The sequence below is a fragment of the Thalassophryne amazonica genome, chromosome 5, assembly GCF_902500255.1.
Source record: "Thalassophryne amazonica chromosome 5, fThaAma1.1, whole genome shotgun sequence".
Taxonomy (NCBI): Eukaryota; Metazoa; Chordata; class Actinopteri; order Batrachoidiformes; family Batrachoididae; genus Thalassophryne; species Thalassophryne amazonica.
In genome coordinates this window covers 39,266,107-39,289,111 of record NC_047107.1, presented here as the reverse complement: position 1 = coordinate 39,289,111, position 23,005 = coordinate 39,266,107, and the positions used below count along the sequence as shown (strand labels likewise).

Sequence of the window (23,005 nt, the reverse complement as noted above, 5' to 3'; positions counted from 1 at the left end):
GCTGCAGCTAGAGTACTGGCGGGGACTAGAAGGAGAGAGCATATCTCACCCATATTGGCCTCTCTTCATTGGCTTCCTGTTAATTCTAGAATAGAATTTAAAATTCTTCTTCTTACTTATAAGGTTTTGAATAATCAGGTCCCATCTTATCTTAGGGACCTCGTAGTACCATATCACCCCAATAGAGCGCTTCGCTCTCAGACTGCAGGCTTACTTGTAGTTCCTAGGGTTTGTAAGAGTAGAATGGGAGGCAGAGCCTTCAGCTTTCAGGCTCCTCTCCTGTGGAACCAGCTCCCAATTCAGATCAGGGAGACAGACACCCTCTCTACTTTTAAGATTAGGCTTAAAACTTTCCTTTTTGCTAAAGCTTATAGTTAGGGCTGGATCAGGTGACCCTGAACCATCCCTTAGTTATGCTGCTATAGACGTAGACTGCTGGGGGGTTCCCATGATGCACTGTTTCTTTCTCTTTTTGCTCTGTATGCACCACTCTGCATTTAATCATTAGTGATCGATCTCTGCTCCCCTCCACAGCATGTCTTTTTCCTGGTTCTCTCCCTCAGCCCCAACCAGTCCCAGCAGAAGACTGCCCCTCCCTGAGCCTGGTTCTGCTGGAGGTTTCTTCCTGTTAAAAGGGAGTTTTTCCTTCCCACTGTCGCCAAGTGCTTGCTCACAGGGGCTCGTTTTGACCGTTGGGGTTTTACATAATTATTGTATGGCCTTGCCTTACAATATAAAGCGCCTTGGGGCAACTGTTTGTTGTGATTTGGCGCTATATAAAAAAAAAAATTGATTGATTGATTATATGCAGGGTTGCCCATAACTGGTACTCACTGTGCTTGTGTGTGTTAAACATCATTGATGCACAGCAGAGGGAAACACTTTTCCTACAATCTGTAATTGCTTTCCTCTTATGAAGTGCTTCCCTCGTGTTTTCTGCTACGCATAGTTTATTTTTAGCAAGCACAAGCTCCATGAGGACCAGTTATGTACCCCTGATTATATTTAATGAGTCAAGCAGCAACCACGCTGTTTTTCTGTTGCAACTGCAACCATGAATTTCTGTTTTTGAAAAGTTTTGTATCAGTCCTCCATTAATGCAGCCATGCAGCCTTTTTTGCATGCGCTTAACTCCAAGTGAACCTTGCTTAAATTAACTCAAATCTGCTGTTTTGGAACTGAAGACCCAATAGTTTCCCATTTTTAGGGTAAACCAACTTAGAATTCAGAGACCTCGTTTCCGAAACAGGTCCCAGGTCTTTGTTGGCAAACCAGGAGTGCATTCAGCATTCTGACAAAAGAACAAACACCAAAAAATAACATCAACAAACTACCACTTTATCTGAGTCCCTTCTTCACATTAATGCAATAATTTGCAATTGGAACCTATCCCAGTGATGTAAGACCAATAGGTACAAGAACTCTTTTATACCTATTGTCACTAGGTTTTTAAATGAGTGGTTTTTAAACTAGTTTCTCTTATTATTTTATGTTGTATTATTATGTCTACTATTTGGTGAGTTTTCATGTCATATTTAAGATCATATTATGTTTAAGTCTATGTATGTACGAATGTGTTCTATCTGCTGGCTGCACAACAAATTGCCCAATTGGGGATAATAAAGACAACTTGATACCTTGATTATGAGACACAGGGTACACCCTGGACAGGCCACAAGTCCATTCCAGGACCACATGTAGACAGACAAACACATTCACACTCTCATTCACACCTACGGTAAATTTAATATGTCCAATTTCCAGCCAGTGACACTAGGTGACAACTGGATGTCTTTGGTACTAGGTCTCTTCAGAGGATCAGGCACCAATGAAATGACTTTATATCAAATGAGTGGTTACTGAGAGAGACTAAAGATGAGAAGTATCACTTGCACTGTGAGGGAACGTCAGCTTCCACATTTTGGCCATGTGACGAGTTTCTCTGTGCATGACCCAGCACACACGTGCCTGAATGTTGAGGATTCCAGTGGGTGGAGAAGGCCAAGGGGGCACCCATGTTTCACCTGGCTGTCGCAAATAGATGGTTATTTTAGAGAGGTGGGGATGATTTGGTTGTCTTCTTGGTGGTTGCCATCCAGGACCCAAGGCACTTCTGTGGTGTTGTGGATGCACAATATGAGATACTCCCATACTTGTCTGGGTTGGGTATCGAGAACCTAGTGTTGACTGTAAACATAGTGCTGCTATTATTAGACAGTATAATTATTCAATATCTTTATAATTGGGAGTTGCAAATATTAAGATTCAATCTGAGAAGATTACTATTACTAAGTATTAAATATTCATTTCTCTAAATGTGTTAATATACTTCACAGGAAAGCAGGCTTTAATGGTTTAGATGTGTAGCAGCAAAATTGTCAAAACTGAGGATGCAAATAACAGTGTAGTTACAGAGTGAAAACATCGCATTAAAAGATACCTTATGATTATTTGTCCTTACAATCAAAACAGTATACATGTCACTGAAAGCCATAGAGCCACCTATCAATAGCCTTCTCATTGGCTAGCACATCTTTTTGCCAATCCACATGCCATCTGAGGTTAGCGATGACATGGCTGTAGTTTGTCCCAAGACTATTGCGCCAGGCACCAAATGCCTTCTTACTGTAGAGATGGACAGTAGCGGAGACTTTTGGATAGTCTACAATACTACGCAACAGCCTGTCCAGAAGGACCTGGACATCAGGGAACTTAAAAACGAGATTGTGAAGTTCTTCCTTATCCAAAGTGAGGTCTGCAAGAAAGAAAATGTGCAAAAGGATCAGAGTGCTGAAGGCTACAACCTCCATGTGGCTTTTCTCATTGTAAAATCTGATAAGTAGTCTGTTTGAGGAATTGAAACCACTCACCAAAAAGCTGAGGAGGGACACTCAGACCATCTGCATAGGCAATGTATTTCCACTGGCCAGCTCTCAGCATATATGTAGATGCGTTGGCATTGCAGCCATGATATTCACTCAGAACCCAGTCTGGATGTCGCGTCTGGGGAAAACCACTGGACTTAGACAGAAGAGGAAGCAGCGAGTAGCCACTGAGGTTACCTAACACTGAAATACCAGCAATGTCTGCAAAATAAAAATGATTACCAATTTAGAAGCCAAAATTATTATTCTACTATGTTTAAACAAATTACACATATTGCTGAAAAGGAAATACATGGGTATCATTAAAGTACCTGTATTAGGAGCCTAAAGAAAGCAAATCACATTTTTATCATTAATCTGTTATTACATTTTGTTTTTACCAACAGCATATACTGCTGGATATATAAAATTTCTAAATGGATTATTTACCCACTAGTGGGCAGTAGATTTTAAACTTCCACTCAAGCTTCAACCTCTGCTTTTGTTAGTCACTGATCAATAAAGTTTTCCAAACGAAGCGATTTAAAAACAAACATAACAATTTTAAAATGGACCCTAAAACATATGTATAGGCAGCCAATGAAGTGAGGCCAGTACAGAAGTTATGTGTTCTCTCCATAACTTGTTGTACATATATATTTATATGTAATTACCAACAATAATCATAGTACATGTTTGTTATGTAATGTGTGCTGTCACATTACACAGATTTATTTATTTATTTTTTGAGGGTATTTAAAGGGATGTCTTTGCTATCTTTAAACACCATGGTATACAGTAGTACCATATTACTGCCCATCCCTGGCAGTCAGGGGCTTGATTGTGAACAATGGTTTAACTGAACTTGGGTTGGGAAAAAAAACTGAATTCATCCTTTAAGTCTGTCACTGAAGTGTATTTTGCTCTACTTTATTTTGCTTTCTTACCAAGTATAGTTGGGTAGAGATCGACCAAAGACACCATTTGATTGAGCTGCACTCCAGATTTCAAGCCCGGGCCCATGATGAGCAGAGGAACATGGGAGCTGCCCTCAAACATGGACATCTTGTAGAACTGCCTATGCTCCATAGCCAGCTCTCCATGATCAGCCGTGAAGATTACAACAGTGTTGTTAAGCAGGCAGGTTTCTCTCAGTGCTGAAATGACCTGGCCTGGAAAAGGTACAGCACAAAATAAAGGAAACGTCATTACAAGTAGACCACAGCCAGTGACCCAGTTGGAATGAGGTGGCATAAATGAGATTCTTTGCCAAAACACGAATGACTGTTGTTAGCAGAGACACTCTCGTTCTAAAGGTACAACTGGAGTTACCAAATCAATTCATCTCAAACTGAAGAAGCTCTTCTACCAGGATAACTAATCACCTTCATCAACATTTTAATCTGTATGCTTGAGAATAAATACAGTTTTTTACTATTCATGTGGAAAAAGTCAGTTTGAAGCTAAGTGACCTTTATCAAGACTAACCAGCTAATGCTCTACTATTGCATCATCAGGAAAGATTCTGGTGAATAACTGGTGTAAACTAACCCAGCATTGCATCGGCTTCAGCACACATGGCATAATAGAAGGCCCGAATGCTTTTGACTTCCTGCTCAGAGAAAACACCACTGCAGTTCTTGGTGAAGGTGGAGTAGTAGTCAACGGGGTGCATGGCAGTCATGGGAAGCCATTTAGGAAGAGAAACCAGATCTGAAGATACCTGTAGATGTAAAACATATAGCCTTTCTATCACTGGAAGAGAAACTACTCTCAATAACCACATGGTTTATGGATGGTAAGCCTGGAAGTTACAGAAAGCATGTACATTTCCACCTATTTACGGCAAAAAAAAAAAAAAAAAAAAAATAATAATAATATATATATATATATATATCGATGTTTATCAGTTTTAACATTGATATATATCTTGACATATCTTGTCTTTGCGGTGTATTCAATTGAATATAGGTTGAAGAGGATTTGCAAATCACTGTATTTTTATATTTACATTTTACACAACGCCCCAACTTCAATGGAATTGGGGTTGTGTGTGTAAATATATATATATATATATATATATATATATATATATATATATATATATATATATATATATATATATATATATATATATATATATATATATATATATATAAAACCCCAATTCAAACAAAAATGTAACCATGCCTTTGTCAACCAGTATGGTGAGGTAAGGAAGGTAGAGCCCCCTGCAGTGGGCCCCAGGGATTCAGTTTTATAGGGATGAGGTAAGTTTAGGCCAAGATAAAGAGCAAAAGGCTGTTGTGAGGAAGCAGCTCTCTGGCGGATCCACTGGGCAGCCAAGTCAGTGTTTTTCCAGTCTTCTTTCTTGATCTTTACTGTTGACATATTCCCAACAAGTTGTGCAATGGGTCGGCCTTCTTGACGAAGGAGGAACTGAACATCTCGTGTCCAGGCCTCCACTCGATTGCTACAGTCGACACACAGAAAATAAAGATAAAATGAACTAGGATGTGAAAAAGTCACACCACACATCCGAAAGAGATGGTTTGTGGTGTCCTAGAAAAAAAACCTGCAGGAGTTTGTGATTATTAGTTGTGCTTATGTGCGTGTATGTCTGACTTTACAAGAAATAATACAAATTACAATAGGATCCTCGTAGGACTTTTTCCTACTCGGGCCAAAAACATTCATCAGTAAACAATCCTAAGTCTTATCTGTGCACTATCTTGAACATGTAGTCTCTACAAATCAGTGTGTTGATGTTTGGCAATGTCTACACACCTGACAGAGTGACTCCCTGAGGTGTAGTCCAGCTTGCCCACCATCTTAGTGTGATACCCATTCACCTTCAGCAAGTCCATCCATGTTGTTGCATTGGCATCAAGGCACTTGTAGTTGTTCCAAGACTGAGTAAGGTGAACAAACTGACCACTCCACATGGCTGAGAGCACACAAAGTAGAATTCAGAATTCTATATCTCTATTTACTTAGTCACTGTACAGTGGGGCCAAAAAGTATTTAGTCAGTCCCTGATTGTGCAACTTCTCCTACTTAGAAAGATGAAATAGGTCTGTAATTTTCAACATAGGTACACTTCAACTATGAGAGACAGCTCCTTGGTCTTGGCCATGGTTGAGTTTGGAGTCTGACTGTTTGAGGCTGTGGACATGTGTCTTTTATACAGATAATGAGTTTAAACAGGTGCCATTAATACAGGTAACAGGTGGAGGACAGAAGTTACAGGTCTGTGAGAGCCAGAAATCTTGCTTGTTTGTGGGTGACCAAATACTTATTTTTCACGATCATTTACAAATAAATTCTTTAAAAATCCTACAATGTAATTTTATGGATTTTTTTTTTTTTTCTTCTCATTTTGTCTCTCATAGTTGAATTGTACCTATGTTGAAAATTACAGACCTCTCTCATCTTTCTAAGTGGGAGAATTTGCACACTCAGGGACTGACAATACTTTTTGGCCCCACTGTAAATGAATAAAAGTGTATTTCAATTCAGGGTTTACTCTACTATTATATTGCCCAGGGAAGCCGCTGGGCAAAAACTAGGGATTATTAGACCTGAAATGTTTAATGTTACTACAGTTATTAAAGTGAAACGCATTAAGTTGCTACTATTGCTGATAATGGATTTTCCTGAATGTACTTGAAGATCCTACATACAGTGAGGAAAATAAGTATTGGAGGGAGCTGAAACTCCAAACCTAGACCAAAATCCCTGCTGCAGTGTGTGCAAACCTGGTGAAAAACTACAGGAAATGTTTGACCTCTGTAACTGTAAACAAAGGCTACTGTACCAAATATTAACATTGATTTTCACAGGTGTTCAAATACTTATTTGCAGCAGTAACATACAAATAAATTATATAAAAAAAAATCATACATTGTGATTCTGGATTTTTTTTTTTTTTTTTTTACATTATGTCTCTCACAGTGGACATGCACCTAAGATGAAAATTTCAGACCCCCCCATGATTTCTAAGTGGGAGAACTTCCAAAATTGCAGGGTGTTCAAGTACTTATTTTCCTCACTGTAGATAGGCCCTGAGATGCGTTACTGCCCGTGCTTATCTCCGAATTCTATAGAATCAAGTGGATGAGGGTCTAATTTAACAACCAACATGAGCCATTAGCTTAAGTTTAATATATAAGCCTAGTAACTGTGGAAACCTTGGGGAATCCCCCTGGCAGATCTATGTGCAAGCATTCTGGGGTGTGCCATGAATCATATGAATGCAGTGTGTACACACAATTAAAATGAAATTGTCATTTCAGCACTAGAAATACAAATCAGTTTGAAGAGTTTTATTTGCTGCCCACATGAGCTTTTCTTCTAATAAAATTCGACCACAAAATGCTTTTTTTTAGATTTCAGAGGTTTCTCCCACAATAACTGTTTACCACAGATATGCCAAATTGACATATTTCATAGCCAGTATAGTTGGCATTAAGAACTCAAGAAATGGAGAGGCTTCTTTGAGTGTAATGGTATGCTTCAGTGTCTCAAACATGGATGCTCGCAGTAGTCAATGTAATATTTTCCATAGTTTGAGCATACATAAACTTCACAGTTTAGTGTCAATGTCTGTTGTTTGAGTATAGTCCAAGTCTGGGTGTCCATGACAACTGCCACAGAAAAGTTCAGGCCTCTAAGACCATTATTTGCTGAGGTATTGTATCTTGAACATGGCTCTAGAAATGACGTCTATAATTTTTGGTTAAAAAAAATGGCAGACCCCATGCACACTAAATTGGCCATATCTCAGAAACTACTTGGCCTACAGGCCTCAAACTTCAGAATTGTTGTTCTGAATAGTCTGGGAATATTTGATTAAAATTTAAAGAAAATCTGAGACAAAATATGTGAGGCCCCACAAATATTCGTTGAATTGACATGGAATGACCCCTACAGAAATGTGTTCTGAAGCAAATTTAGAAATGTTACATGTCCAAAACAGATTCTATCCCATGCATTGCTGAATACCATGTCTGCCTGTGTTTTTTGCCATCCAAGAGCAAAGGCGGGTTTCACGGTGTCATGGATGTGCCGTACTAGTGTTTGCTCCCAGGTGGGACTTGACTTATATTGCTTAAGATGGGCTCTGTGGGCATGAGCACCTGGCCAACAAGACAATCCTGTGGAAAACACTGCAATTATAATAAAAATTAAGCAACCTGTACCTTAATTATAGCCCAAACACACTCCTCTTTAACAGCAGCCAAAACAGCACCATGATGTGTGTCTTACCTGCTCTTGAGGGGCAGCAGATGGGAGAGTTGGTGTAGGCATTCAGGAAGGTGGCACCAAGCTCCCTGAGGTAGTTTATGAAGGGCAACTGCACAACATTACTCCCAGGGTAAAAGGTCAATCGCCCATCCTCCAAAAACAACATTTTTAATTAAACCTAAAGACACTGTGAGTTTACAATACCATTTGAAGTAACCTGAAAGTATTTTTTCAGTATGAATTTTTTGCATCTGGATGGTTGACAGTCATGTTTATAAAAGATCTGGAACCATCACCAGCAGAGAGAGAGAAAGTGTGTGTGTGTGTGTGTGTGTGTGTGTGTGTGTGTGTGTGTGTGTGTGTGTGTGTGTGTGTGTGTGTGTGTGTGTGTGTGTGTGTGTGTGTGTGTGTGTGTGTGTGTGTGTGTGTGTGTTGGGGGAAGTTACTGATTAAATAAACGGGTACACCCTTGACATAAGTCATATGTGGCACAGTAGTCAGAAAAGATCATACGTCTGTCATTTTCAGGCAACAGAAGCCAGATTCAGGTCAGTTCAGCAAATAATGTGTAAAAAGCCTCTCACACACTGCCAACTCTAAAAACATTCTGATACACCAACTTACTTAGAAACAACAGTATACAGTAACTTAATGTCCAAACATTTTCATACAGCAGTTACTTTAAAATACCAATATACAGAAACTGATTGACTAAACATAAATAGTAATATACACTAACCAAAGGAATACTTACAAATGCATCACTCATCACCATCACAATGTTGGGTCTGGTTACATTTTGACAAACGCTTTGGCCAAATATTTGAAACAGAAAAATCAAAACCAACATAACTCAATACTACACAGTATTTTAACCCAAAAACGACCGCATTCCTCCTTTTATCCTGTTCCTGTTATGATCAGTTTCAAGCAGTTTCACGTTTGAGTTATTTCATATATATACATCCAGGTTGCAATTTCAAAATAAGAGACCATTTGCCTAAAGGGCGGCAGTGGAGCTGTAATGCACTGTGGGAAGTGAATGTTATTTTTATGACGTAGGAAAATAAAGAGCAAATGTTTAACACAGTAGCAGCATGGTGGTTCAGTGGTTAGCACTGTTGTCTGACAGCTAGAAGGCCATGGGATCGATTCCCACCTGTGGCCTTTCTGTGTGGAGTTTGCATGTTGTCCCTGTGTTTGCGTGGGCTCCCTCCAGGTGCTCTGGCAAACTCCCACATCCAAAGACATGCTGATCAGGTGGATTGGAAACTTTAAATTGTCCGCAGGTGTGACTGTATGCATGTGCAGTAGCATACTACAATCTGAAGATGGCAACATTCAACCACATTATACTGTTTTGTTTTTTGTGTTTGACTGATGACGTGAAGTGCCCTTTATGAATCAACAGCAATAATTCTTAAAAAACAGTAATAATTCTTTGAAAATGTATATATTTGAGAGTTTTTAATAAATTGTACTTATAACAAACTTGGGTTTGCTGTCAAAGTTACATATCTGAACCTGATACAATGACATCAGAAACTAATCACAAATTGTTTCTGACTAGACGTACAGCTGTTTTTGGCAATGTGAATTGGTTCCAGATTGTTTATAGATTTGATAAATGAATGAATGATAGGCAGCACAGTGGCTTAGTGGTTAGCACTGTTGCCTCACAGCAAGAAGGTCCTGGGCTCGTTTCCCTCCTCATCCTTTCTGTGTGGAGTTTGCATGTTCTCCCTGTGATTGTGTGGGTTCCCTCCAGGTGCTCTGGCAAACTCCCACATCCAAAGACATGCTGATCAGGTGGATTGGAAACTTTAAATTGTCCGCAGGTGTGACTGTATGCATGTGCAGTAGCATACTACAATCTGAAGATGGCAACATTCAACCACATTATACTGTTTTGTTTTTTGTGTTTGACTGATGACATGAAGTGCCCTTTATGAATCAACAGTAATAATTCTTAAAAAACAGTAATAATTCTTTGAAAATGTATATATTTGAGAGTTTTTAATAAATTGTACTTATAACAAACTTGGGTTTGCTGTCAAAGTTACATATCTGAACCTGATACAATGACATCAGAAACTAATCACAAATTGTTTCTGACTAGACGTACAGCTGTTTTTGGCAATGTGAATTGGTTCCAGATTGTTTATAGATTTGATAAATTAATGAATGATAGGCAGCACAGTGGCTTAGTGGTTAGCACTGTTGCCTCACAGCAAGAAGGTCCTGGGCTCGTTTCCCTCCTCATCCTTTCTGTGTGGAGTTTGCATGCTCTCCCTGTGATTGTGTGGGTTCCCTCCAGGTGCTCTGGCTCCCTCCCGCATCCAAAGACATGCAGGTCAAGTGGATTGGAAACTTTAAGTCCAGTAAATGTGTTTGTGGCTCTGCAATGCACAGGTGGCTCATCCAGAGTGTACCCCACCTCTCGCCCAATGACAACTAAGATAGACATCAGCTCCACTGTAACCCTTAGAATATGTGTGTATAGAAAATGAATGATAGTTGACAGATAAACAAGTTATATTTTACCAATTTCAATTTGATTCTGAATTCAGTTTACATTGTGACAATAAAATTGTATAATAATTATGCCACTTTTATATTGTTTGAAGGGGTTTGTCATCCACAGGTGACTCAATACTGAAACATGATATGCTGTATAAAACAATAAATAGTAAATAAAATAACTGATGTAAGTGGTGTAACCTGTCTGCTTTGAAAAAATCTTCTATCATTGCACCCATATTCTACATTATATATGCCGTTGCATGTCAATTAGAATACTTCGGTTGCTGTGAATTTTTAACAAGTGATTTGAAATTTTGCTGGTGCCTTTTAACATAAGAGCCCTGGACTGACACACAATCACTCAGGGTTTTTGTTGTTGTTGTTGTTGTTGTTTTTTTGTTGTTGTTGTTTTTGTTTTTTTTTTTTTTTGTAGATTCCTCAAACTGCATCTGTGACATTCTATGTCCTTTTTTCAATAATTGATTCAACCAAACTACAAAAGCCCTTCAGTGACTTGAAAATGTTCTAGTATCCTTCCCATGGCTTGTATAAAACCAGCTGGCTGTGAAAATAATGATTATTAGAGCATCGATTAGAAAATATTGTAGTTATTAGTTTTCAGTTTGCGATTAAAGCACACAATTTCAATTCTTAATAATTTATATTTATATATTTATATATTAATATTTATTTATAATTTATATAACTACTTTCACTTCATGATAGATGATTTAGTACATTTATCAAATAAAAGCAGTTTTGGTGAAATAGCAACCGTACCATACACATACACTCAACAAAAATATAAACGCAACACTTTTGGTTTTGCTCCCATTTTGTATGAGATGAACTCAAAGATCTAAAACTTTTTCCACATACACAATATCACCATTTCCCTCAAATATTGTTCACAAACCAGTCTACATCTGTGACAGTGAGCACTTCTCCTTTGCTGAGATAATCCATCCCACCTTACAGGTGTGCCATATCATGTCACTAATTACTTTTTCATTACTTTTCCAACAAATGATGGACAGTAAAGCTGAAAAATCTTAAAAATATCAATTTAAACCTGACAGTGTTGTCCTCACAATTACTGTCAAACTTTTATTAAAAGTTCTTCAATATAACTTGAATTAAAACTGCAATGTCTTGATTTCAAAGCATAATCATCAAACCAAATCACTAGTATGTAGAATGTTACAAAACTGACTGGTTTGTGTGGAATAAAAGTCGTCAGATTTGTCACTAGTTGCTAGATAGGTCAAAAAGTCACCTCAACTAGTAACAAAGTCGCGAAATTGTCAAAACCGAGACTGAGTTTGCTTAGCAGACAGGATGTGTCTGTACAGGGTTTTTTTTAAGGACCAATCAGAAACAATCATATTTGTCTCAGCAGCTTTTGATGACCCACATTGTTAAAAAAAAAAAAAAAAAAAATCAACAGGTGATGGCTGATTTTTAATATCCTTAACTGCCGCGAGGTGGCGCTTGAAACAACAGTTTTGTTTGTTTTTTCCTCTCCAGTGAGCTGTGAGCTCATCACTATGAGAAACCCAATCCCCAGGCTCCCTGTTTGTGCAAAGATGTCATTGATTCATTTATGAGGAATATAGACTTAAATAGCATATACAGGACAGCTTCAAGGAGATCTGTTCAATCACTACTCCCCTAAAATTTGTAAGCATCTGTGAGCTGAACTGCAGGACGCATTATATGTACTTTTTACATTTTGTATTGAGGCTGGATGTTCATGTGTTCACATGTTTGTGGATCAAACACAGAGTCAAAGCCTTGGAAGAGGTTTTGATGTGACGGACAATTTAAGAACTGCATAATTGATGGAATCATTTCTAGGGCTGTATGTCCAACCATTTTAACAAAATGTGTGAGAAAGTAAATACGCCCATCACAGTTTTTGAGAACCTAATGAGACATCTTCAGTAACTTGACATTACTTTGCTTTTGTTGCTGAGGAACCGTTTACTGACCTTGACTCTGCAGACAATGCAGTTATCTTTGCGGAATCAATGGATACCCTGAATGCAGGGCCTCAGAAACTTTGTGAGGTATTGTTCAGAAATATGCCATTCCTGCAAAACAATTTTTCACACATTTTTTATTATACCCAAATGCAATCCCTTTGTAATCACCAATATTTTAACTAGTAACTGTAATTTAACTACATATTTTGCTCAGTAACTGTAACAGATTGCAGTTACATTTATTTTGTAATTACATAATGGCTACTACTTACAACCACAAAGTTTAATTAAACATAAAAGAAGCAACTCTTTAATTTTGAGCAGACGAGCAAGGAGAAATATGCTATTTTGGTACTTACAATAACTTTGATGGTTGCATCCACCAACAAAGTTGGAGGATGTTATGTTTTTGCCCCTGTTTGTTTGTTTGTCTGTCTGTTTGTGAACAGCCTGGAGCCCACAAGTTTTTATATATCATTGTGATTTTTCTACTGACAATTTGTATCCTGATAGGCAAGAAGTGATTCAATTTTAAAGGTCAAAGTAAAAAAAAAAAAATCTTGGAAAATTGGGAAAAATCCCTATGTTTGAATTTTTGAATATTCGTTCAATGTTAAATTGAACGAATATTCAAAAATTCGTACCCCTGTCAAAAAAGATCAAATTTCTTTCATATTTGAGAGCATTATGTACGATGGTATCCTTTATCGACTGACAAAGTCTGATCTGGATCTGATCTGGATTGTAGATTTTGTGGACATTTGAATTTAATATGTACATTTTGCATTATATCTTAATCAAAATTGCTTCACTCACTCTCATATTTCTGTTATGGATTTACCTACACCACCAAAATTGCATGGAGGTTCCAATTGTATGGCTGTTTGTCTTTCAGTTATCAGTCAGAAACCAAGCGCTAAAAGGCAATGACAAATTTCTTTGTGTTCCCAGGGTGAAAAAGAAGTAAGCAGGTCAAAGAGCCTTTTCGTATCGTGCACCCACCCTGTGGAACAGTCTTCCTGTGACCGTGAGGCAGTCTGAGTCCGTGGACATTTTTAAGTCAAGACTCAAAACCTATTTTTATTCTCTTTCTTATGAATAGTTTTTATTTTTATTTGTTTTATTCTTTTACTTCTGTTTTTATTTATGTATTTACATTTTTTTTTTATTAATTTTTAATTATTTATTCAATTTTATGTTGACTTGTTTTATGTAAGGCGCCTTGAGATGGCTTTTGCTGTGATTTGGCGCATTATAAGCTAATTAAATTAAATTGTGCATTGCAGAGAGAACCAATGTTCTGTGAAAATTATATCTGAAAAAGAATTCAGATACCAAAAGAAAAAAGCACAAACAAAAACTTAGATTCAGGCACATGAACTAAATACTCCTGACATTTGATCACATTTAATTTAGCTTATGAAACGTCACTTCTAACAAGACTTTGACCTTGAAAAATTTTTTCCAAGGTAAAATTTTTGTGGATTTGTAAACTAAGCGTTGGCGGAGGTTTGCGCTCAACGTGCGCAGTGCTCGAGTTAAATGCTGTTTCTTTAGCAGCATGTTGAATCTGGATGGAGACGTGGCTCGCTGATGGATGTTGCACGGCCTGGCAGATGAATTTTGTGCGGTTTCAAACGCTCCGTTTGGCTGTTTTGTCTCACGTCGTTCCAGAAGGCGGAAGGAGGGGGCAGCAGCAGGGCGGCGCGCATGCGCAGTGCGGGTTGTTTTTCAGCAGGCTGCAGTTTAAAGTGAGCTGATCTGCGGGGGTTTCCTCCTTGTCTTTGACCGGAGACCAAGACGCACGTATGCGGACGATGACAGCAGCATCCACTGCTGTTCTTCAGCCTTCACACATCTCAATGAACTGCAGGCAGAGAAAAATCGTGCCGACTGCTTTTTGCAGGGCAGCGATCAGTGCCTGAACACTGCAGATTTTGTTTTTTTTCCGCAGTTTTGTTTTTTTTTTTATATATATATATATATATATATATTTTTTTTTTTTTTAAAGTCTGGCCACCATGGTGCTGGGGAAGGTGAAGAGCTTCACGGTCAGCTATGACTGTCTGAATGACAGTAACGTCCCCGTGTTCTCCAGCGGGGACTGTGTCTCAGGGAGGGTCGTCATCGAAGTCACGGGAGAAATCCGTGTCAAATCTCTCAAAATCCACGCCAAAGGATTCGCAAAAGTTCGATGGACTGAGTCGAGAAGCGCCGGATCCAACACTGCCTACACGCAAAACTACACGGAAGAAGTGGAATATCTGAATTACAAAGATATTTTAATCGGGCATGAGAGAGGTAAGAACCTATGAATATTTTTTTCCCTAAAGTTTTGAAGGAACAGGCAGAGATGCGTTTTGTCAGTGGAGGATGTTGGCATAAATACTGTCATGATATAGTATAGTAATAGTATGACAGATTTAAAGGTTATCGTTATTTTAGTGGTGTGTGTGTGTGTATATGTATAAATGTCGTCTTTGTGGCTTTGTTTAGTTTCTTTGTCACTTTGTGCCAAGGTGTCAGAATGAATGACAGCCATAGCTCAACCTGGTCGTCTGTGTTTTTCTGTGTTTTATCAGTAAAACACTTTAAAAATACCCCCTACACACCTAGTCCTCAAGTAATACCTTCCAGTTAAGTCTAGTTGATTTCTTTGAAAGTCTTTAACGCATAATGTCGCCGTGCCGGTCGTTTCTTTATTGTTCATTGTTCAAAGCGGTTCAATCCTGTTCAGAAAACTGGTCCTGGAGGGGGCGGAGCAAACTGCGGAACCTCCGCCCTCCGGTTTTTGCGATTGGCTGAGGCATTCACGCGTGGCCTATGACATAACGCTTCTGGCAGATGGTGACAGAAAAATCAGCAACTTTTTAAAACTCAGTACTTGATCTGAATTGCCCCCCCCCAGAGAAAAATGGTTAGTCGGCTTTTTTTCGTACGTAGCAAAAAAAAAAAACAAAAACAAAAAAAAAAAACTTGCAACGTGCAGTGGGTTTTGCATAGAGAGACGCTGCACCAGCTTATTATAGTTATTAATTTTATGGCATTTTTTGCGCCTGATTCTTCTCTGATGAGACATGTCTGCTGCAGAAAATCCACAATATGTGCCATTTGCTTTGAAATGGAAAATATTGTAAAATTCTTCCTTTATGCATGTGTGCCATCGCCGTTTTGGTTCCATAAAATCGTCTTTTACGCACATCCGTGCTTGCACGGATCTGCGCTGCTGCAGTTTGTGCTTGCTGCTTTAGCACCTCAACTTCTGCATTTTTGGGCAAAATATTGCAAATGTATGTCCCGGTTTTTTTTTTTTTGTTGTTTTTTTTTGCAGTCTGCTCCTTGCAGATGAGGTGAAACGCGCGCACAGGAGCGAAGCTGCAGCTTGTGCGGCTGTCGCGCACTGAATGCGTAATGAGCGCAGGCAGAGCGGCTGCGGGGAGCTGCTCACGCCGGTTTGGGCCAGTCTCCTCCTGCTGGAGCCCTTTTGAGTGACAGCTCCGCACTTGTTTACCACATGGCTGGCTGTTGGGGGGGTGAGCTGGTAGAGGCACAAGGGGGGTGCCGATTTAGCTCTAATTTGAGAGATTAGGCGTATTTCTTTTCTTTTTGGCATTGAACACTTTCACAATGCAAGAATCCCCTCTACAAAAAAAAACAAACAAACACCTTTTGCTCATCAGAAAATGTAAAACATTTTCCAAAACATTTTGTGGCCCCAATACAAGCTTAACTCCCTATTCGGTCAACATATGGTGTGATATTGTTCCAGTGCATATTTTTGTCAATACACTATATTAAAACAGACAGATTTGATAGTAAAATCCCTTTATTCTCTTTTGTCTCCCCCACCCTGTTTTTGGTATGACTTTCAGATGCCTTCATAGAGCATTTTGCCCAGGTATGGTATGCATATGTTTGGAATATTGTCCTCCTTGTCTTTCAGACGATGACAACTCAGAGGAAGGACTCACCACTATCCATTCAGGACAACATGAGTATGCATTCAGTCTCGAGCTTCCACAGACGTGAGTGTCTTAATGTGTTGCCCAAGTGCTCAAGTCGGGTTGAAAATTAAATATCAGACAGCTGTAGTTTGTGTGCAGGTAATTATACTGTATGTAACTGTTTATTTCCAAATTTTGCCTTCCTTCCTGCAGACCTTTGGCTACCTCCTTTGAAGGGAAGCACGGCAGTGTGCGCTATTGGGTAAAGGCAGAACTTCACAGGCCATGGCTCCTGCCCATGAAGACCAAGAAGGAATTTACAGTCTTTGAGCACATTGACATCAACACTCCATTACTGCTGGTGAGCTCTTTTGATGTGGCTACTCAGTTTTTAATGTCTTTTGTTTGAGTTGACTCTCAAGTTAAGGTGCCTTTTTTTTTTGGTGAGGAAAGGTCTACTGACCTTGATTGTGAGGATGATGCAGTGATCTTTGTGGTATCAGTGGATTACCCGGTTTGCGGCATTTGAGAGGCTGAGTGAAGCAATCATAGTGTCTGAGTTTGTGATTTTCTTCGATCAGGACTGAGCTCCTGGCTTTCAATGACTTTCTGGACTCAACCATCATAATAACTGTGCAGCAAAAATGTTGAACTTATGGAGACGTTCACTTATCCTGGCAGTGCCCTTCATATCTCAGAGTCTTTGAGGTCAAGAGATGCCTTGGAAATGTTTATGTAGACATGAAGTTGCAGATGCCAATACCTTTGCAAGACAATGAAGGTCCAAGTCTTTAGGAGCCTGGCGCTTCCTATGTTACTGTATGATTGTGAACCTTGCACAGTTTCCAGGGACCTAAGGCAACAACTAGATGTCTCTGGTACGAGGTCTTGTTGAAGGATCCTTGGGTATCACTAGAATGACTTTGTTTCAAGCAAATGGTTACTTGGGGAGACTTGGACAATGAGTATCAGTTACATTGTGAGGGAATATCAGCTACCACATTTTGGCCATGTGTACCTTGATACTGATGGCCCCAACAGCTATAGAATGTCAAGGTGACAACCACATTTCGCCTGGCTGTGACAGATAGGTGGTTAGTTTTGAGAGAAGAGAATGGGCCGTTTGTCTGCCTGGGTAGTTGCCATCCAGGACCAATTTTGTATACATTTTTTTTTTTTGTACAGATCTTGATGGTGCCTTTGTTTCAAAATAACTACATTTGTGTGTTGGTTGTTTTAGTGGAAAAACGTTAAACCAGTAGACCAGGGTAATCTGTGTATTATTATCAATCCCAGGGCTGTTTTGTTCATGGTGGTGAGGCATAATGAGAAAATATTTCCTTATATTCACTTGCATATCTCATTTTTGTTTTTAGTCTCCACAGGCAGGCACAAAAGACAAGACTCTTTGCTGTTGGTTCTGCACCTCAGGTCCCATTTCCCTAAGTGCCAAAATTGAAAGGAAGGGATATACCCCAGGTGAGAATAAGTTATTGATTAAATAACCATAAGATGAGGCTAAAAAAACTGTTTGTTTCCAGTTAAGCCTCGAAAAAATTATGGTCGGTAGGGTCTGTTTTATTTTATACAGCCGCTGACAACGCAAACTGGACTGTTTCTACTCCAAATTCCAATAGTTCTGCAACTGTCACATCCAACGATCCCTCGCAGATGTTACAGTGTGCTGTAACTTGGTACACTTTTGGATCAAATGATGGGTTGCCCTGTTCAAACGTTTATCTCATGTTATAGTGCCCAGGAAAAGGCCAGACCATCGTTACTTCGGGTACATGATTGCATTTTTGGACTTTTAAATTGTGGTTATTTTCCACACAGCTTGTGCGGAAAGACACTTACTGGCTGACTCCCTAGAGGCATTGGCTCCATGCAAAATTGTTGTGCTGGCAAAACTGCATGTTGTGGTTGGCCATTAAGGTCGATGCCAAAAAAAAAAAAAATCTGGTCAGTTGTTTAACTGGAAACAAATGTTTTTCTTTTTTCTTTTTTTTCCTTTTTTTTTTGCCCTTTTGATTGCTGTAGATAATAATATCCACAATGAAGTGGAGAAACTTCATATAATTTCTTTTACATCAACAGGAGAGTCGGTCCATATTTTTGCGGAGATAGAAAACTGCTCATCGCGTATGGTGGTGCCAAAGGCGGCCATCTACCAGACTCAGACCTTCTATGCCAAAGGGAAAATGAAGGAGGTCAAACAGCTTGTGGCCAACCTTCGGGGAGAGTCCCTATCATCGGGCAAAACCGAGACCTGGAACGGCAAGATGCTGAAGATCCCTCCCGTCTCGCCCTCCATCCTGGACTGCAGTATTATCCGAGTGGAGTACTCCCTCATAGTAAGCACCGTATTTAGACTACTTTCACTTTGTTGCTTTTTCTCAGTGTATCTTTTTTCTTTTTGTTTGTTGCCTCTTTGCACATATCATCTAGCATGAACAGAGAGATTTTCCAGTCACACACTGAGTTGTTTCTGCCCACATGGCAGTTTGTGCTTGCCCTTATGACCATTACTTTGGAGTAGAATCAGTATTTCCTTGTAGGTCAGTATCTCTTCTGGTAAAGGCCCTAGCTGACTCAGCTAGCATTGCCAAATTTGGGCCTTGGATTGCACCAGATGTTATCTCGAAATAGCACTAAGAGCATTAACTCAGAATATCTGTGTTAACACCTGCTGCAAAGGTGCTTGTAACTTTTTTTTTTTTACCCTTTGAACAATAGCAATAATAAGGATAGATGCCTACATTAGGAACACTAGAATACTTGGAGCATCATATAATGTCTGATATTTTATTTGCAAAGTTAAGCTGTTTCATACCTATTAAATTGGTAATAGCTATACCGAAAGAACTCATATTGGCAGAATGTATTACTTGATGGCGAGTAAGCTATATGCTAAGTAACTATGTTGGCTGCCCTAGGAAGCCATTATAGCTCATGGGTTAGGGTAACTAGTTTGCTTGGTATCTTTTTTTGCTGCCTAGCTCATATGTTCAGAGTTAGTTCAGTCAGCATACTACCTGCATACTACCTTTGGTAGTATGCATTATTTTCTGACAATGTACTGCAAACTTCGGTGCTCTGTTTTGAACAGTTTTGTGCTCTATTGTTGCAGAAGTTTTGGCAAACATGTTTAGCGTAACTCTTTGCTTCAGTTGCCTTAAGTCAACAGTATCACGATGGCTTGTTATAATTTTTCCATGGTTCAACAAAATATTCAAGCTTTATTATTTGGATTATTTTTGCCATTTTGAGCAAATCAAGTGATTGTGAAGAATTAATTTGAAATTTGTGAGCATGACTCACCCCAAGACCTCATGCTGTTGACCCTCATATTATGAAACTACTGGAGAACACATCTGGCAAGCATAGTTGATTATTCTGTAATAACTACATATCATTTATTTATTTCACACACAAGATCAGCTCTATACCACCAGAATAACCAACCACCACGTGCACCAATCATGCTCACTTGCATCTTCTAACCTGCTGTGATGTCTCCATGTCTGTGCACAGGTATATGTTGATATACCCGGAGCGATAAACCTGTCTCTGAATCTGCCCTTGGTCATTGGAACCATCCCACTACATCCCTTCGGCTCACGTACTTCCAGTGTCAGCAGCCAGTGCAGCATGAGCTGGTCAGGCATGGGTCTTCCTGAGAGACCTGAAGGTATGTTCACATTCACGATCCCATTCATAGATCTCATGGTCATAGTTCAAATGTGAAATTAATCCTGCTTTTTTTATTTTTTTTTTTACATTAATAGCTCCTCCAAGCTATGCAGAAATTATTACAGAAGAGCAGAGGCAGAGCAGTCTGGATGGTCCAGCAGCCCGTGAAGAGCTGGATGGACCTATGTTTGCCTACATTCATGAGTTCCGTTTTCAGCCTCCTCCTCTGTATTCTGAGGTAAGCACCAAATTACAAAGAGCAAATATTGTGGTAGATTATACACAATTTAGTACTTCTCTGTTGCAGAAGTCAAGCTTCCACTAATAAAGCCAATCACTTCTCTCCTTGCAGATTGATCCAAACCCAGCTCACGCCATCTGTACAGAGGAGCGCAGGCTCGACGCTTGCCCATCTCGCTGAGGATTTTCCTGAAATTCCCCTATTTTTCTCTGGGAACTCAAAGGAACCTATGTGCAAGGCTCAGCTTTGTGTTTTTTGATTTTTCTCTCACAATGGCGTTCATATGTGTTGACTTTGAGAGAAAAACAAAGCATCCATCCAACAAAGACCTCGACAAATGACCACAGTTGAGTTGGCTTGGACAAATCTGTCCCTGCCTGCCCTCAGCGAGACGAGCAGGAAGTCTCACATTTGAGGTGTCCCCTCCTTCCTGTGTCAGCCACCTGAGGGTGGGGATATGCACAGATGAACTCTTATTCAACCAATAAAAAGAAAAAAGCTCTCTCGTAAGGAGAGCCGTGGTGGTAGACGTGATGAGGAAGAGTCGCTGTAATTTGTTTTGCGATCATTTCACTTCTCTCTACCCATGGCACATAAGGACATGGCTCCAAATGCAAAGGGCAGGACTACTTATGTCCATACTTTACCGTTGTCACCTAGAAAGAAAAAAAACAAAACGGGATGAAGACAGACTTTGTAACGACCACACTGTAGGAATTAAAGCTTTCAGCAGGAGTCGGTGACTTAGCAAAGACTGCGTTCTCCTGCCTCACTTGGGATTATCTTTTGCACATTTTATTACTTACTTGACTTGTGTTGCTCTGTTTAAATGAGAATTGAAAAAGAAAATCACTAATGGTTTTGGTTTGGCCTTGTTAATGCACCAGACTAAAGAAAAAGTAAGACTGCAGGTTTGACTGTTTGACTTTGACGTCATTTACACGCTCATTCATCATCACAGCACGCAGGAGGCGGTTTTGGGAGAACTGACTGCGAACAATGCACTGATTTGTTAAACAGGTTTAGGATACCCCTCCTGCACCCACCTTAATATATTTCCTCTGTGATTTACGGTGGCAGGACTAAAGCTGCAGCACACTGTTTCCATCTGGCAGCTCCTTCAGATGCTGCAGAAAGAGCTTGACCGTTTGCATCCATTTCTGTTTCTTCTTTTTTTTTTTTTTGTGGTGGGGAGGTGTATTTGGCACCAAACACAGAATGAGTCAGCCATTTTATATGGTGATGTTGCTCTAGATTTGGACTAGGAGGCTTGCAGGGCAGCATTCACTGCTCAGATTGCATCTGAAGAGAAATGTGCACATGAGTAGAGCAGGTATGGCTGCCTGTGGCTCCCCTAATCCTAATCTCAGGGTAATTGTGTGTATGTGCGTGTGTGTGTTTTTGTTTTGTTTTTTAAATTGCACTGTTAAGATTTTTTTTTTTACTGCCAAAAGAAGCGAGAATAGATGTTCTAGCAAAGCAAGGCAGCTTTTTGAGATAACTCACATTCCTTTTTTGTCCTGCTGCACTTGCCCAATTCACCAACTGAGATTTTTTTTGTTGTTGTTTGTTTTTCCAACCAGACCGGTGAAACCAGAATGCTGATCATGAGGAAAAACAAAACAAAAAGACACTGGTTTTGTGCTGAAGGAGCAAATCCAGTGCACATGCCTATGTGGGGACACAGCCAAGCCTCTGTTCTAGAATAGTCAGAACAAGTAATGATAGGTTGACATGAGTAATACATTGGTTTTCTAACTCATTCAACACAATAAACCGGCTGCAACATAGGGAAAAAAAAAAAGAAAGGCAGCTCTTTTTGTTTTTGGTAGCAAATGATAACAAAAAAATTTCAGCGGTGAAGGTCTGAGGAGACTGATTTGGTACTGCCCCTGTTATTCCTGCATCTTTTTTTTAGTCTGGCAGTGATTTTGTAGGATATATAGTCTATTCTTTTTTTTATTTTTTATTTTTTTTAAAGTTTACATTTTGAGTAGCTGCCGCAACTTTGCATGTGTTTTGTGTGCACGCTCCGTGTCAACATCCAGTTGGCAATTGAAGTAGTCTGCTTGTAACCATAAACAACGAGCTGCGGATTATTTAAGTGATCTTATTCTTTGTGGCCTTGACACAGCAATGACCTGAACGTGACACTTACGTGAACTCGCATTGCATTATTCTTATTGTTTTTATGTGTGTTTTGTTCAAAAGGACAAAAAGGGAAGTTAGGTGGGGAATCCTTTTTTAAAAGAATTTGGACAGGCTTGCTTTGTTACAAGTTTCCTGAAGGTAATGAGGGTTGACCTCCATGTAGTGTAATTTTGGGCTTGATACTGTCTTTTCGTTGTCAAACCAGCACAGACCCCTCAGGTCTGTGGGGTGGTGGCTGTTGATCAGCATCTTGACCCTCTGTTAGTTAAACCGGTATAACAAACGGCTTCTTTCCTGTCCTTTATATTTGGGGAAAATTAGTCAAGCTACTCTCCATAAGCTCATGAATTTGTATCA

At 39.5% G+C, this 23,005-nt stretch overlaps 2 protein-coding genes across 4 annotated transcripts; one reads left to right on the top strand and one right to left on the bottom strand.

The window, feature by feature from the left end:
* Positions 1 to 2,440: 2,440 nt before the first annotated feature.
* Positions 2,441 to 9,077, bottom strand: arsk (arylsulfatase family, member K). 2 transcript variants are annotated; one of them, XM_034170044.1, is made up of 8 exons: positions 8,866 to 9,077; positions 8,133 to 8,262; positions 5,652 to 5,811; positions 5,055 to 5,337; positions 4,416 to 4,587; positions 3,812 to 4,036; positions 2,871 to 3,086; positions 2,441 to 2,755 (listed from the first exon to the last, which is right to left on the bottom strand). In XM_034170044.1, the coding sequence occupies exons 1-8, from the start codon at positions 8,959 to 8,961 to the stop codon at positions 2,481 to 2,483; spliced, it is 1,557 nt and encodes a 518-aa protein (XP_034025935.1). In that variant the 5' UTR covers positions 8,962 to 9,077; the 3' UTR covers positions 2,441 to 2,480. The 2 variants fall into 2 exon arrangements, with proteins under 2 accessions (XP_034025935.1, XP_034025936.1); XM_034170045.1 differs by lacking the exons at positions 8,133 to 8,262; positions 8,866 to 9,077 and adding an exon at positions 6,353 to 6,537 and having other exon boundaries at positions 5,652 to 5,864.
* Positions 9,078 to 14,625: 5,548 nt separating this feature from the next.
* arrdc3a (arrestin domain containing 3a) lies at positions 14,626 to 22,106 on the top strand. Of its 2 annotated transcripts, none has more exons than XM_034170037.1 (8): positions 14,626 to 14,920; positions 16,563 to 16,644; positions 16,777 to 16,924; positions 17,940 to 18,042; positions 18,661 to 18,917; positions 20,098 to 20,254; positions 20,352 to 20,494; positions 20,609 to 22,106. In XM_034170037.1, exons 1-8 carry the CDS (start codon positions 14,641 to 14,643, stop codon positions 20,675 to 20,677), a joined length of 1,239 nt encoding a protein of 412 aa, XP_034025928.1. In that variant the 5' UTR covers positions 14,626 to 14,640; the 3' UTR covers positions 20,678 to 22,106. The 2 variants fall into 2 exon arrangements, with proteins under 2 accessions (XP_034025928.1, XP_034025929.1); XM_034170038.1 differs by having other exon boundaries at positions 14,781 to 14,920; positions 16,492 to 16,644.
* Positions 22,107 to 23,005: the final 899 nt, after the last annotated feature.